General features: G+C 36.7%; 1 protein-coding gene across 1 annotated transcript in view; it reads right to left on the bottom strand.

Annotated features, from left to right (window-relative positions):
- LOC137390878 (zinc finger protein 423-like) overlaps positions 1-15,017 on the bottom strand; it is a 45,236-nt gene that overhangs the window by 6,945 nt on the left and 23,274 nt on the right. Inside the window, exons 7-11 of the mRNA XM_068077194.1 lie at positions 11,552-11,768; positions 6,123-6,280; positions 4,833-5,067; positions 3,734-3,840; positions 2,393-2,629 (exon numbers count right to left, since the gene is read on the bottom strand). Of these exons, the coding sequence (XP_067933295.1) occupies positions 2,393-2,629; positions 3,734-3,840; positions 4,833-5,067; positions 6,123-6,280; positions 11,552-11,768 (954 nt within the window). The remainder of the gene's footprint in view (positions 1-2,392; positions 2,630-3,733; positions 3,841-4,832; positions 5,068-6,122; positions 6,281-11,551; positions 11,769-15,017) is intronic.

Below are 15,017 nucleotides of genomic sequence, written 5' to 3'. Positions count from 1 at the left end.
CTTATTCTCTCTGCTTTATTGGCACACCTGATGATCTGTTATGGCACTCGAAGCAGCCAGAGTACTAGTTTACACGCGCAGTAACCATTTCAAATCTAGATTAGAGTGTGTTGAGTCACCAGTTTCCTTTTAGTATAGTAAACAATTGCTGATAAAGTCCATCTATTCGAGCAGTAATTCCAACAGTTTCAAGAAGAAATGCATGGCTGGTTATTACATTATATTCACAACCTACGCTGGCCATGAATTTTAAAGAATTGTCTTCCCCTTCTCACTGCTCTAGACCTTGGCTATATGAAATGGTAATATTGGGAATGTCTACAAGCCTCATTAAAAAATTATAACATTAGTTGAAAATTTAGATGATTCACTACTTTTAAAAATATAATTCAAATCGAACGAGTGGAAAATTATTAATCTCTGCTTATGGCTTGAATTATTTTCAAATAAAACAAAAAATAGCTCAAGTACCATATCCTTGTAGAGAGCATTCTTGAAAAAATTTAGTGAATCTATCTAGTAGTTTTCTTGGCTTTCTAGCAACCATATTTCTTCTACTCACTAACTTCCTTGGCAACCATGTTACTTCTACTCGCTAACTTCCTTGGCAACCATGTTACTTCTACTCGCTAACTTCCTTGGCAACCATGTTACTTCTACTCACTAACTTCCTTAGCAACCATGTTACTTCTCGCTAACTTCCTTGGCAACCATGTTACTACTACTAGCAAACTTCCTTGGCAACCATGTTACTTCTACTCACTAACTTCCTTAGCAACCATTTTACTTTTACTCACTTACTTCCTTAGCAACCATATGGCCTTCATAAATCACATTTACTACAAACTGGAAAGTTTAGCAAATTTTTATAATACATTTTTGGCTGGGACATCTTCAGTTGTGTCTGAACCGCCTCCAACTGTTGTCTATTGGGTACGAAATAGTTTTGGTGTAGTTAATAATAATTGCAACTGAGAGTTAAGAAGCTTGTATGCTAAACAAGTGTACAAACACGTAGAAATATGTGAAGACATTGACATCGACATGATGACATTATGTGTTGGGTTATGTAAGCATCACGTCAGTGCCTTAGGCAGTGAAATCAGTGGATTAGACGTGATGATGTCAGTTGGTTATTGGTATATTAGCAGCTGTTACATGAAGTAATCTTGCTCAAGAGAGTCTTTTATAAATATTTGTTTGCATTAACAAAAATACAAAAGCTAAATTTGAAAAAATGAAATACTCTGGTTAAAATCAAATGTTGAAAGAAAAGAAATTAAAAAAAGGCAAACAGAAATTAACTCACGACAGAGATGAGTGAGTTGCAGAGCAGTTCTCATGAACAAATGCCTAAATTGTTTACGGCCGAGACAACAATTAAAAAAACCTGCAGACATAACTGTAGCAATGTCTTTTGGATACCGAGTTAGTCAAAATGAGGCTGCAAGGCTAGATAAAATCCGTTATTGAGGGAGTGACACAAAGGTCAACCAAAACAAATACTATGAACTCTGCATCACGAAAAATTTTGCCTAGTGGTCAGAACAAGCTAACTGCTCAACACAATAGCAAAAACAAGAACGGGTGGTTCTTTAGTTTCAGCATCTCAGTCAGTGAGAGTTTATGAAAGTCTTTTAAATATGATTTTCTCTGGCTCTAGGAAAACTAGCAAAAATTAATTCGTCAAAAGAATAACGCCTTTTTATAAAGGATTTCTTCAGAGTAGAAAAACATGGTGAATCATAATTATGGTTTTTCGGTGACCAGAAGTCTGATTTGAACAATTTCTCCTTAACAAAATGAGGGTTAGCCACATCTTGTCAACCACGAACCACCAGATACCAACTGTGATTTTGGCTCAGCCTAGTTATGCTCAGTTTTATCATATCGCCGCTATCATGCTACGCGTCACAATGCAACAAGGAATATACGACAGACGGCTGACAAGATGTCGGCTACCTAAGTAGAGCAATTTGAGAAAATTGTCAAAATATGAGCAGATTTTTGATGTCAGATGAACTCAAAAAATGTGCACCCAGAATGTTAACAAAGAATGTCACGAGTCTGCTTAAGGCTGCATATCCTGTTTAAAAACCTTTCACTCTTGCAGGTATGTTTACTAACATATTAATGTGTAACATCTCAAAAGTTGTTAATCTATAAGCATAGTGTCCTACTTTACTACGTAGCAGTTGAATCTACAGAATTATCTCCCTTGCACATGTACTCAACTCTGGTTACATTGAATATTTATACTGATAACAATTGGAAAATGAAGGTTATAAACAAAAAACTTCACTAGAATTTGGTCAATATGATGTCATGGCTACCACCACTTAACCAAAATTTAATTTAATTATTAACAGACACACATTTTTTAATATCTCACCTTTAGGTCAACCTCAGTAGGAAACATTTCTGTGCAGAGGAGGCAGTTGTATATCTTTCTAGAATGTTCTGCGATTAAATGGCTTTGAAGTTCATCGACCAATGAGAATGATTGTTTGCAGCATCTGCACAGGTAATGCCTCCTTGTGGACAGGTAGTGTTGCTCCATGTGCTCCAAGTGTTGATGCGAAGAGGAGATAACTTCTGAGCAAACATTGCACTTGGCTTTGGGCATTTCCTACGAAATATACAAATTTTGAGTTCTAGCCAGTCAACGTTTATTTGTATTTCTAATCTTTTTATTGTTAGAATTACAATTAATTATATAATGTTACATATTCATGATTTGAGAATATATGGCTATACGCATTTTATAACGCATTATTAGTGTGTTAATTGAGCTAAAAATTACCATCTCAAGCAAACAATAATTATATGCATAAAGACTATTAGTTTGACATTATTACATTGAAATACTGAATTGACTCTTCATGTATGAATTATACATGAGTTGAAGCCTCAAGTACGGCTTATACATGAGTTGAAGCCTCAAGTATGACTCATGCATGAGTTGAAGCCTCAATTATGAGTCATGCATGAGTTGTAGCCTCAAGTATGACTCATTCATGAATTGAAGCCTCAAGTATGACTCATACATGAGTTGAAGCCTCTTGTATGACTCATGCATGAGTTGAAGCCTCAAGTAAAACTTATACATGAGTTGAAGCCTCATGTATGACTCATACATGAGTTGAAGCCTCAAGCATGACTCATACTTGAGTTGAAGCCTCAAGTAAGACTCATACATGAGTTGAAGCTCAAGTATGACTTATACATGAGTTGAAGCCTCAAGTACGACTCATACATGAGTTGAAGCCTCAAGTATGACTCATACATGAGTTAAGAACTTAATCGATTAAGACTGAGATATCCTTCAGCACTGATAATTTATGGAAAGCAAAACCAAACATCACAGCACTATTAGCACTATTAGTAACACAACAACTACAATAATAAAAATAACAACATAAATTTTCTAATAATTCTTCAACTTTCCGGCAAGGAGCTGACAGTGCCCAAGATCTGTAATAGCTGCTTTTTTGATTGGCAGCATCTTTGAGTTCAGCTTGCTAAGAATTGTCAGTTTACGGTCAATAAAAGAATTCCATCTTTAAATTCACTACCCTGGATCAGTGTATAGATTAGTCTATGAAAGCTTCAATAGAAACCAAGAATTTATATTGCTAAAAAGAATTACTGATGAGGCAGATGATGAGGCAGATGATGAGGCAGATGATGAGGCAGAGAGCTGGGAATCAAAGATGGCAGCAAAGCCACTCACCCAATGTTTAGCTTGGTTGTGCTCTACAAGCAGACTGAGAGAGCCTACACTCTCACTGCAGATGTGGCAGACAATGGGGGACGCAGACGGACTCCGAGATGATAAATCTAAAATATATGTGCGGGCTTGAAGCTAAATCAATTTGCTTATTGCGTAACAATACAAGCTCCATAAGAAAAAAATTTTATGGTTATATTTTTACTCAGCTTTCAATAGCTAGTTACTCACGGCTTATCAACTAAAAAGAGATAGGGTACAGATTATTAATTACTTAGTCAAAAGGATGTTAAAAGTAGCAAGCTATCGTAGACCCTATTATCTGCCTCCTGTTGACACAATAATGGTGTGTGGCAGCCGGAGTAACAAGTAAGTAAACTATTTCAGGACAAATAGCCTGTGTCCCAGGTTTTTAAAGTAACCTCCATTAATCTGTAGTAAACTGAGAAAAAAACAACTTATAAAAGAATTGCATTAATTTTTAGTTGCAGTCAAAAATGGTTCAAAGAGAAAGTTTGTGTTATTACATGGGCTAGTTTTGTTTGTTACTTCCCGTAGCAGGTTGGATTCCTGATAAGCTTCCCCAAGCTGGTGTTACATGGTGCCAGGCAGCTGCCCAACTTTGGCTATAAAGTGACTCTTATGGCTCTACTGGTAAGTTTTGTACACTTTTTAGTTATCCAGAAAACTTGAGGCAAAATTAACTCAAGTTTAAGAGCTATTGTTTCAGAGATAAATAGTATCAGCGGGTTTGATATAAATTATATAAAATTGTAGCCAAGGCAAAGTTTATTAATTATCAAGCCTAATACCAAGATATTAAAAAAATTAGTAACTTTTACATAAAAGATATAAACAGTGATGCCTCCATTTTTCATAGGACCTATGTATTTTCAGCTGTATGAAACAATGCTCAGGTAAAACACACTGACAGCCAGTTATCAATGAGGTGAACTGCAAATGATTTTGTTGTATTGCCTTATGATGATGTCGCCTGCCATGGCTCGCTCAACTCTTCCATATACCTCAATATTTTACTTACATCCATCAACCGCGCATATGATCTGATCAAAACAAAGTAACTGAGTGGAAAAGAGCTTACCAAGAGGAGTTGAGGTGTCGCCTCTCTCACTATCAGGTTTGGACGAGCGTCGGTGTAGAGTGTGTTTGCCATGATCAGTAAATACATGTGATATCAGATCAGTAGAACTGCTGAACACTTTTCTGCAGACATTACATGCTAAGGCATCAGTCAGCGCGCTGCCATGGCTGAGAGATTCACCGTCGGATACAGCCGCATTGTTACTAGACTGCGGGGCTGTGTCTGGCATAGAACTCTATTAAAAGTAACCATGAAATGGCTACAAGCTTAGGTAAGCAGGCTAATATATCTTTACTTCTTTTATACCGCAGTATTAAAACTGTAAATAGGGTATACATACTGTAAATATTAATACTGTAAATACTTAAAAAATATCTTTAATTTGAGTGAAATTATGGCTTAGCACCGGCGAGCTAATATTTTTAAAAATTACTTAGCGCTAGTGCTAAACACAAAACCTTAGCAAAAATCACTCATTGTTAGTTGAATTTATTGATTATTCATATGAGAAAAGCATCGCAAGCGGAATGATAGTGCATTGAATTCTGTCCTTGATTCGTGTCCCACCGGTCAGTCAAACAAAATGAAATATCATCCATAATGAGTGAGGGAAGTCTTGCATAGCTACTGATGACGCTCAGGAAACGAATCATCAACTTTTTATTAAATGATTATTGCTTTTCTAACAAAATAGTGAACTCATAACGTCTGCTTCTCAATTTAACACAACTTATAAAATTTTGCTTCCGATCATGTGACTTAACAGTACTAGAGACATTTGAGGTAGTCCTGATTGAGTTCAAATACATACACTCGCTGCTACAAAGTTCATGTATGTTTCTCTCAAGAAAGCTTTCTATGCTTGGAATAGCCATGTTTTGTAATACGCTTCAGTAAATGGAACCAGAAAAAAGATACAAAGTTTTTTGTCGAGAGTATTATGAAGAGTATTTTGATGCATAAAATCTGTGATATTCAAAGTTTTTACTGGCTACAAAGGACATGGTTTACATTCCAGATAACGTATCAGTTTAATATAGAGACAAACTAAAACTGGAAGCAGCTAGTAGCGTACAATTAATTACACGCGTTGGACCTAAACAAAAAGAATTGCTGTCACTATAGATTTAATCTGATTGTCTATCGAGTCACTTAGCCTGTCAACTGAATAAGTTCTACATTGAGAAAGCATAAAAATGAAACGAGCATGCAAGTGGGTTTTGGATGGAAAAACAACTCCTAAGAAACATACCTTCCAAGTCATCACCCAATTTGCAATGTATTACTCACCTGACTCAGGCTGCTGCTTTTGCTGCCAGTCGCAGCTGCTGTGTCGGCAGGAGAGCCTCTGCTCATGCTCTGAGGGTGCTCCTGTTCTATGTGACCATTCAGAGTGGGCACAGTAGGGAAGGCGGCGTCACAATGGGGGCAGGAGAGCAGAGACAACCCTAGAACAGTCATCATCGTGTCCAACTGAGGGAATCAAAGACGGCCACAGCTATATATATATGCGCATGATCTGTCTATTATTTATAAAGTGACGTAGACAGAGAGGGCACGGATCGCGTGTCCCTAGAGTGTTGCTAATACCAAAGGGTAAAGGCAAGCTCTACTCAATCACCCTGAAAATAGACCCTCGATGCAAAGACGCTTCTGCTAATGAAAAGATTGCCACCAGTGAACTGTGTGACCCGTGTACTCTATCCGTAAAAATTGTGTAATTGAGACAGTGTATAATAGGTAACACTGGTATAGCTCATACCACTGGTATAGCTTATACCACTGGTATAGCTTATACCACTGGTATAGCTTATACCACTGGTATAGCTTATATCACTGGTATAGCTCATACCACTGGTATAGCTTATACCACTGGTATAGCTCATACCACTGGTATAGCATGCACCACTAGCATACCTGCTACCACTAGGAATACTGCGAAAACCAGTGACAACTGCCTGTGAGAACTACACCATATTTTTTGCATCGCTAACCACTGACAACGAGGTGTACGATTTTTTCTAAATAGATATTCCAAAGCAGGCATGATGTACAAGTGATGTAAAACGTGACAGAGTATACATATCTATCACTGTGATAATTGGTACTGTGGTTATTTTTCAATTAAAGCATTTCTCATGAAAGCCTTTGCTTTATCTATTAACAGATGATCTATAGGTGTGATAGCTTTCAGGACTTACATGCAAGAGTTGGTTTTGAACAATAACGACAAGGGGGGGCATCACACAAATAACTATTCATATGTCCACAAAATTATTCTCACTTGTTAAATATATGCAGAAACCACTAGGATATTTTTGGAACACATAAATCGGATATTTTTGGAATACATAAATCGGATATTTTCATTGTAATTACGTAAATAAGTTGAAATTATTTTTTTCCATAATTTAATTTACCAGTATGTCATGAACTTAGTGTTTTTAAAGTTGATTTATGCTCATCGGTGGTGCGTGTGCGTTTCTTCCGTGAGCAAACTATATCAATACAAATAGCCGCACAAATGCTATCATAAATATCATAAACTTATGTTGATCCGTGTTATAACACAAATAGATGGTCTAGAATACTTCAATAGAGGTACTGGAAAAACCTAGCAGGCATGTCATGGCCTTCACACAACTGAGGCCAACTCTCATTGGTCAGCCTACACATAGTTTAGTAGTGGCAAATGTCTACACTACGCATTAGCTACACATGACACATTTCATCGATGTGTTTGCGCGTAGCAAGGCTTTCACAGTAAAATGATTTAGCTAAAGCGTGTAACAGTAATTGCTGTGCTCATCGGGCAGCTGTAACATTTAAGACACGCTTCATTCGATTCAGACATCTATATCTGTTCCTGTTGACAGCAACACTTCAGTACCAATGCTAACTGTATCAATGATAACAGCTTATAAATATAGATTCTGAAAAATAAAAATCATAATTTATTTGTATTCAGTAAAATAAAAAATATATTATATTTATTGATATGTAGGCCTAACCATCCTTTTGATGTAAAAATATTTATAAAATGTGCAAAATTTCTTTTAATAAACATAATTTAGTTAACGTATTTTGGTATGAGATTTGAAAAAAAGGATGTCGTGCTAACATGTATAAACAAGTTTAGATGCATGTTTTTCTTTTGGAATAAATACTTTTAGCAAACATACCTTTTTCACAAAATTACAGTGGCAGCAGGACAGAAGAAAGCAAAATAAGTCAGCAAATAAGGCGCAGCGAGACAGCCTACAGTGAAATAACACGCTGAGCCTGGTAATCAGTTATTTGCTCTGATGCGTGAGACACTTTCGATTAGCCGATTGGGACCACTTGAAAGGCAAATAGACCCATTAAGTAAGTAGCCTTATACATGATTTCAACAAAGGATCCTGTACCAGCACACTACAATGGCTAACACTGAAAACTAAGGCTAACCGGTGAAAAAGTGAAAGCTAGAGAAACATTGTGTGAATACATGCGCATTCACATGGCAGCAAATCTGTGGGATGAGTGACACCAAATTCATATGTTCATATCTTTCTTAGCAGCTTTGTTATGGTTGCCAATCTGTCAATTACCCAGACTGGCAATAAAAACTGAAATACTACATAAAATTGATATTTTAGAGTAAGCCATTTTTAAGATGATGAAAAAAAATTCTCAAACAAAATTTTCAGGTATAAAATCATAAAGTTAACAGGCCTAAGCTGACATAAGTCTTTATTATTTGCCCCTTATTTCACTTTCTTTTTCTAGCATGAATAATTGCGTAGCATTCCGTTTTCTTTTTTCAATTCTACGTCCAATATTTCAAAGAATGCGAATGAATAACCTAACAGTGGATGCAAAACAAATGCTATAGAAAAGCTACACATTTAACTAAACGTCACAAAGAGGAACACTGCAAAAGCCTTGTAAACCTTCTACAATTGGCAGAGACATAGCATCATGGCTGGGTGTCAATTAGCATTCTGGGAAAATATGGAGATTCAAGTGGTCACGGATGTTGGACAGTGCATTCAGCTCCCTTGTTAAGAGCATTAGCATAATAATGTAATAATTGCTGGAGGGCACCAGAGCGCAGCACGATTCCCCTGAGACACGTGGGTTTGTTATGATGCTACACGCTAAGTATTATACTGGCAGACGCGCATATTCATCTCAAACTGTGCATCATGTAGAGATAACGTAAAACTAAAACTATGTTATCTTTTTATTTTGAACAACTGTTCCATAAAGCTACACACACACACATGTAGGTGTGGTCCATAGAGCTACACACACATGTAGGTGTGGTCCATAGAGCTACACACACACACCACACACATTACACACCACACATTACACACACACACCACATTACACACACCACACATTACACATCACACACCACACACATGTAGGTGTGGTTTATAGAGCGACACACACGTGTAGGTGTGGTCCATAGAGCTACACACACATAGGTGTAGCTCATAGAAAGCTGTTAAGCCAAGAAGTGAATTTCTATAATATATCCTACAAAGAGTGTATGATGAAATCAACCTACATGAGAGAAGGTTGACTAGAAACAAATAAACCACTCAATTTATGTCAAAAAGCTAATATTCTTTGAGTATTAAAGATATTTTAATACAAATTGTAATAAAAACATAGTATCTTTCTGCAGTACGTGTAAGTAATTGGAATATAATAGTTGTGTTTGCTTTATATTACATAGCCTACACTTGTGCGAGAATTGGCTAGATTTATTTCACCAGAATCCTGCTATACTAATTATGGTTTGTTTGTCAAACATGTTACAAGGAAGACTCGCGAGAAAGGGTGAGGGGTGAGAGAAGGCAAAAAGAAGAAGAGGAGAGAGAGTTTGGGCTTCTAGCTGGCAGATCTCTGGCCAAGCTACTTGTCAATATAAAATTTTTGTTACAATCACAAAACATGGCCTACGGACATCAACAAAACCTCCTTACAATCTAAAAAGGCGAGGTGCATATCTCGTCTCTTGCTCACAAGAGGCATATTACTTTCCGTCTACGTTCTGCCATGCCAACAGTTTTTAAACACTACAATGTACGCTAATAATATTCCCAAAATTCTCTTCCCACACGGCATGCAGCCTGCACGGCACCCGGTGGTAGTTGGGCGGTTCATAAAAGAAAGGTAAATTTTAATTACCTGCTATTGTCTTAATAAAGAGTTCCTTGTTATCCACCCATAAACAAGCATAGCGAACTAATTTAAGACGGCAGGAATACATTATTTGAAGGTGATTCTGTATGAAAAAGATGTTTTTCGGTGTCTTTATCATATGTGAAACAGACTATCAAAAAGAACCACATATTTTAGGCGGCATCCAACTTATCGTTTAGCAAACTTGTAATGTGACGATCGTGAGACCTGCAGCAATCGCCTAAAACATACTACAGTCAAACATGGATAACTCGTCCACGGATAGCTCGAACACATGGTTAATTTGAACATTTCCTTTGGTCCGTTCCCACGTAATGATAAATTGCTATAGATAACTCGAACTCAACACTGTTAATTCGAACTGTTTTTTTGCCCAACGGCTACCGAAACGGTTGTTATCGCTTTAGAAAATCACTTTATTCAAAGCCATAGAGGTAAACTTCATCTTTTCGTAATTCATAAGCGTCGTTATTACCACCAACGACTTTTCTAAAAGTTTGGTGAAATTTGATTTATACTGCGATACGATGAATAGCACGGGCTAGCCGGGTCACGTGCGCAAGGATTTTCGCCACGCACATACAAAACAAAAATCGCATGTTGTTTTGTATGTGCGTGGCAAAAATCCTTGAGTGCGTCACCCGGCTAGACCGTGATGAATAATTTTCCGACGTTGATTCCGTGTTGAATCAACGTCGGAATGTTGAATGTTTAAAACGTCTTAAAAATTTTTGTAATTAAACGTATACGTTGTCTGAGCTACAAAAAACTATTCATCGTTTGACCTAAACACAGAATACGTGTGTACATTCAATAAGTATCTATTAAAAAAGCGTGAGTGATATAGAATGTACCGTAAAACCTCGTAAAACTTCTAATTGAACTGCCTCGGAGTGTTGCTCTTAACGAATCCCAGGTAAAGTAAAGTAATCTGCATAAACTTCGAGAAAAAACGGCAAAATTGATCGTGGGTAAAACCCCAAAAGAAAAAAATGTCTTTTCTTTTGAGCATTTCAACAACGATCAAGTTTTGCCTATGTCAATCTGAAAAACGTCCTGGCAATAACATCACCTCAAACAACAAACCAATCTCAAGTGATAGAAAAATCTCTATACTTTTTCATGAAAACGTTTTAAACTTTACATTAGAAGCATTTAATTTGAAACAAGCCATTTGTGCTTTTGATTTATATTATAGTTTGTATATGTACATGTATCTACTAATAAATAAGTAAATATATGGACTTGTGACAGTGCTCTGATAACTTGAACGCTCTGATAATTCGAACACTTTTGCTCGGTCCCTTGAAGTTCGAGTTATCCATGTTTGACTGTATTTGCAATCGACTGACTCCATTTAAACATTATTGGACATTAGATGTGTATGACATTGCATGTCGGTATCACATATGTGAAAAGTTGTTGATCATCGACCTGATTCATCCTGACTGACATACGTTCACATGATTTACCTCTAACGGGATACATACATTGTTCAGATGACAATGAACATGACCTACCTTTACCCGTGTGCATGTGAGTAACGTGCTGTTCGAGGGCGAGCAGAGAAACAAACACCTGTTTGAGGCTCTGTTTTGCACAATGTGTGCAGTGGTACTCGAGGGTTTTGTTTTGGTAGCCAGTTGATGTATCATGCTTCTTCACATGCTCATCAAGCTCATAGTAGTTTACAAAAGTCTCTTTGCAAAGCTGACACTTCGGAACTTGCCCAGTAACCTAAAATATAGATGGTCCAAAAATTAAATGACTCGCAATATAAATTAAATAAAATATACGGGTAATTGGTATAAAATAAAATGGGTCTAAAATAAAAATGGCCTAAAATAAAATGGACTTCAAATAAAGTCGGAATATAAATGACATAGAATAAAACTAACTAAAATTTAAATGGTTCAAATTGCAAATGACCTAACATATTTATAATAGTCCACAAACATAAATGACTCTAAATATAAGTTTCCTAAATAACAAGTGTTTTATTTATAAACAGTTGTTACATTTTAGCAAAGATCCGATAAAAATTAAAACACACGTTCTTTGACCTTTGACACAACCTAATATAGTGTCGAAATCTTAAAGATAACCATTAAGGAGAAATCAACATCATGGACAACCCAAATTTAAATTGAGTATAGAGGGTCTTGATTCGTCAAATAATTTTCAAGCATGAAAATAAAGTTATGGTTGTGTTGCTATATATCATCATCTATAGCTTGATGATGATAGACCTATTGATCTATTGATGGATGATGATAGACCTATTGATATATTGATGGATGATGATAGACCTATTGATCTATAGTTTGATGATGATAGACCTACTGATCTATTGATTGATGATAGATCTATTGATCTATTGATGGATTATGATAGACCTATTGATCTGCTGTTGGATGATAATAGACCTATCGATCTATTGATTGATGATGATAGAACTATTGATTTATTGATTGATGATGATAGAGCTATTGACCTATTGTTCGACAATAGTGAACCCGTCAATCTATTGCTGGATGACATCACTCTCTATAAATAGCTTTGCTATAATTAAACTCTCACTTTGTAGAACTTTTTATATCAATCTTTTAATGGCACCAGATGAAGTTGAGGCAGTACTGTAACCATACTGCCACAGTAACATAAACCCATTTGTAAACTATGGAATATTCCCTTGTGCGTTAATGATAACATAAAATTGAGTAATCTTGTGAAGTTTTTGTTTTATAAACACAATAAAATAGCGCAAAAAGACTTAAAACAATGTTTAAGGTCTCCTCGGGTTTCAAACATCAAATAAGGTGACAAACAATCAGTATAATTATATATCACTAACACCTCTTCGGTAATTAGGTCATTATAGTGAGAATTAGGTCATTATAGTGAGTCTTGTAATGTACTCTATCAACCTTTAGTGCTACATTAAGCAATGAGATGAAATCTTGTTTCTTGTTGCAAGTCTACGGTGAATACCTATTTTCAATCAGCCCCCAAGGAACACGTTATCTAAGGCTCTGGGACACATAAAATTGTGTGGATTCTTTCTTGCACAACAGTGTATGTTCACACAGCTAGGGTAACAAGCTGTAACAAGTGACACATGAATTAAATGTTGACTTATGGGTATAGCACAGGCATCACTAGTACAACGGCTATACATGTACATCTATAAGATGGACAACATAGAGAACATATTTCAAACATATTTCTTTTCAAATTTAACGTGGTGCATACTATGAGACAATCGGCGAGTTGCGATCCATGCTAGGTCAAAGGAGACAGGGCCACAAGGCAAATGCAGAAATGGTTACAGAAGCAGCCAAAACAATGACCTCCCCAAGCCCGGGCAGTCAACTTGTTTGTGTGGCAAACAGAGATATCTTTGGCCAATTGCTGAAATTATCTTTTCTTGCATATTTCTTGCAGTCTGCAACCTTGACTTAGCCTCCCTGCAAGATAGTTCAGAGCAGTAAGCCTTCCAATGACATGTGAACTGGAAAACAGTGCTAGTTTGTTTCAAAGGCCGGTTTGCTTCTCTCACTTTTTAGAAATGCCATGGGCAATCCTCTGTACCTGCAGCTTTTACGCAGCTTCGCTATGATTTTCATCATGACAGAAAACGGCAGCCAATGGACAGCAACTTCCTGTTTCTGTGTCATTTAGACAAGGTCAAAGGTCATCATCAAAAGCTGTGCACTCAAGCTCTCGCTGACTTGAATAGCTGGGACTTTGGATCACCTTTGAAGTGTGTATCTCTAGTTCGCTAACAGAAGGGGAACTCAAGCTAGAAAATGAGTAATAAGAACAATCCCACTGTTTTCCTTGAAGATGCATGTATTTAGCAAATGACCCTACTGCATGGCTAACTGTACAGGAAAAGGCTAGAAAATCGGTGGGTAAAAATTTAATAAAGTCATGGATGTTACAACTTTTGGAAGCTAAAGGATGCGTAAAAGTTGCCGTCATTACTGCTCAGATGTGGCAAATATGGTACCAAACACCATTGGATGAAAGGCTCACAAAAATTGACTATGCTATTGCCGATTTCTCCTAATCAAAATGTATTTTCATACAAAACTCACTTTGGTTGACTGAGACTGCAGTGAAGCAAATAGTTTGGACAGTGAACAACTCCTGCGTGTTGGTGACAATTACAAGGAGATTTCTGGCAACCATTTTGGATTCAGTTTTGACGCACCTAATCATATGTCACTTCTAATGGATGATGTCATTTTTGCACATGTTTCGAAAATGCTGTCGATATAGGAATTTTGTTGCTTATTCAAAACGATTTTGTATTACTCTCATCTGGTTGGATAATTCTGCGTGTGACAAATAAACTTTCTATGTTTTAAAAATTTACAAAAGATGAGCATGTTATTTCTGTTATTCTGTTTCTGACAAAAAAGACCTTGAACTCATTATTTCATTGGCTGATATACCACCGAACTCGTTATTTCATTGGCTGATATACCACCGATCTCGTTATTTCATTGGCTGATATACCACCGATCTCCTTATTTCATTGGCTGATATACCACCGATCTCCTTATTTCATTGGCTGATATACCACCGATCTCGTTATTTCATTGGCTGATATACCACCGAACTCGTTATTTCATTGGCTGATATACCACCGAACTCGTTATTTCATTGGCTGATATACCACCGATCTTGTTATTTCATTGGCTGATATACCACCGAACTCGTTATTTCATTGGCTGATATACCACCGAACTCGTTATTTCATTGGCTGATATACCACCGAACTCGTTATTTCATTGGCTGATATACCACCGAACTCGTTATTTCATTGGCTGATATACCACCGAACTCGTTATTTCATTGGCTGATATACCACCGATGAGGATGCAATTGAAAGTAGCGGTCTTGAGTAAAGCAAGGAGAAGAAAACATCAGCACGATTAATTACTCTTTGCTGCCACTTAAGGCTTTGTTTTAGCTTGG

Source organism: Watersipora subatra, chromosome 3 (genome assembly GCF_963576615.1).
Source record: "Watersipora subatra chromosome 3, tzWatSuba1.1, whole genome shotgun sequence".
NCBI lineage: Eukaryota > Metazoa > Bryozoa > Gymnolaemata > Cheilostomatida > Watersiporidae > Watersipora > Watersipora subatra.
Note: the sequence above shows the minus strand (reverse complement) of the source record. Positions and strands in the feature narration are given on the sequence as shown.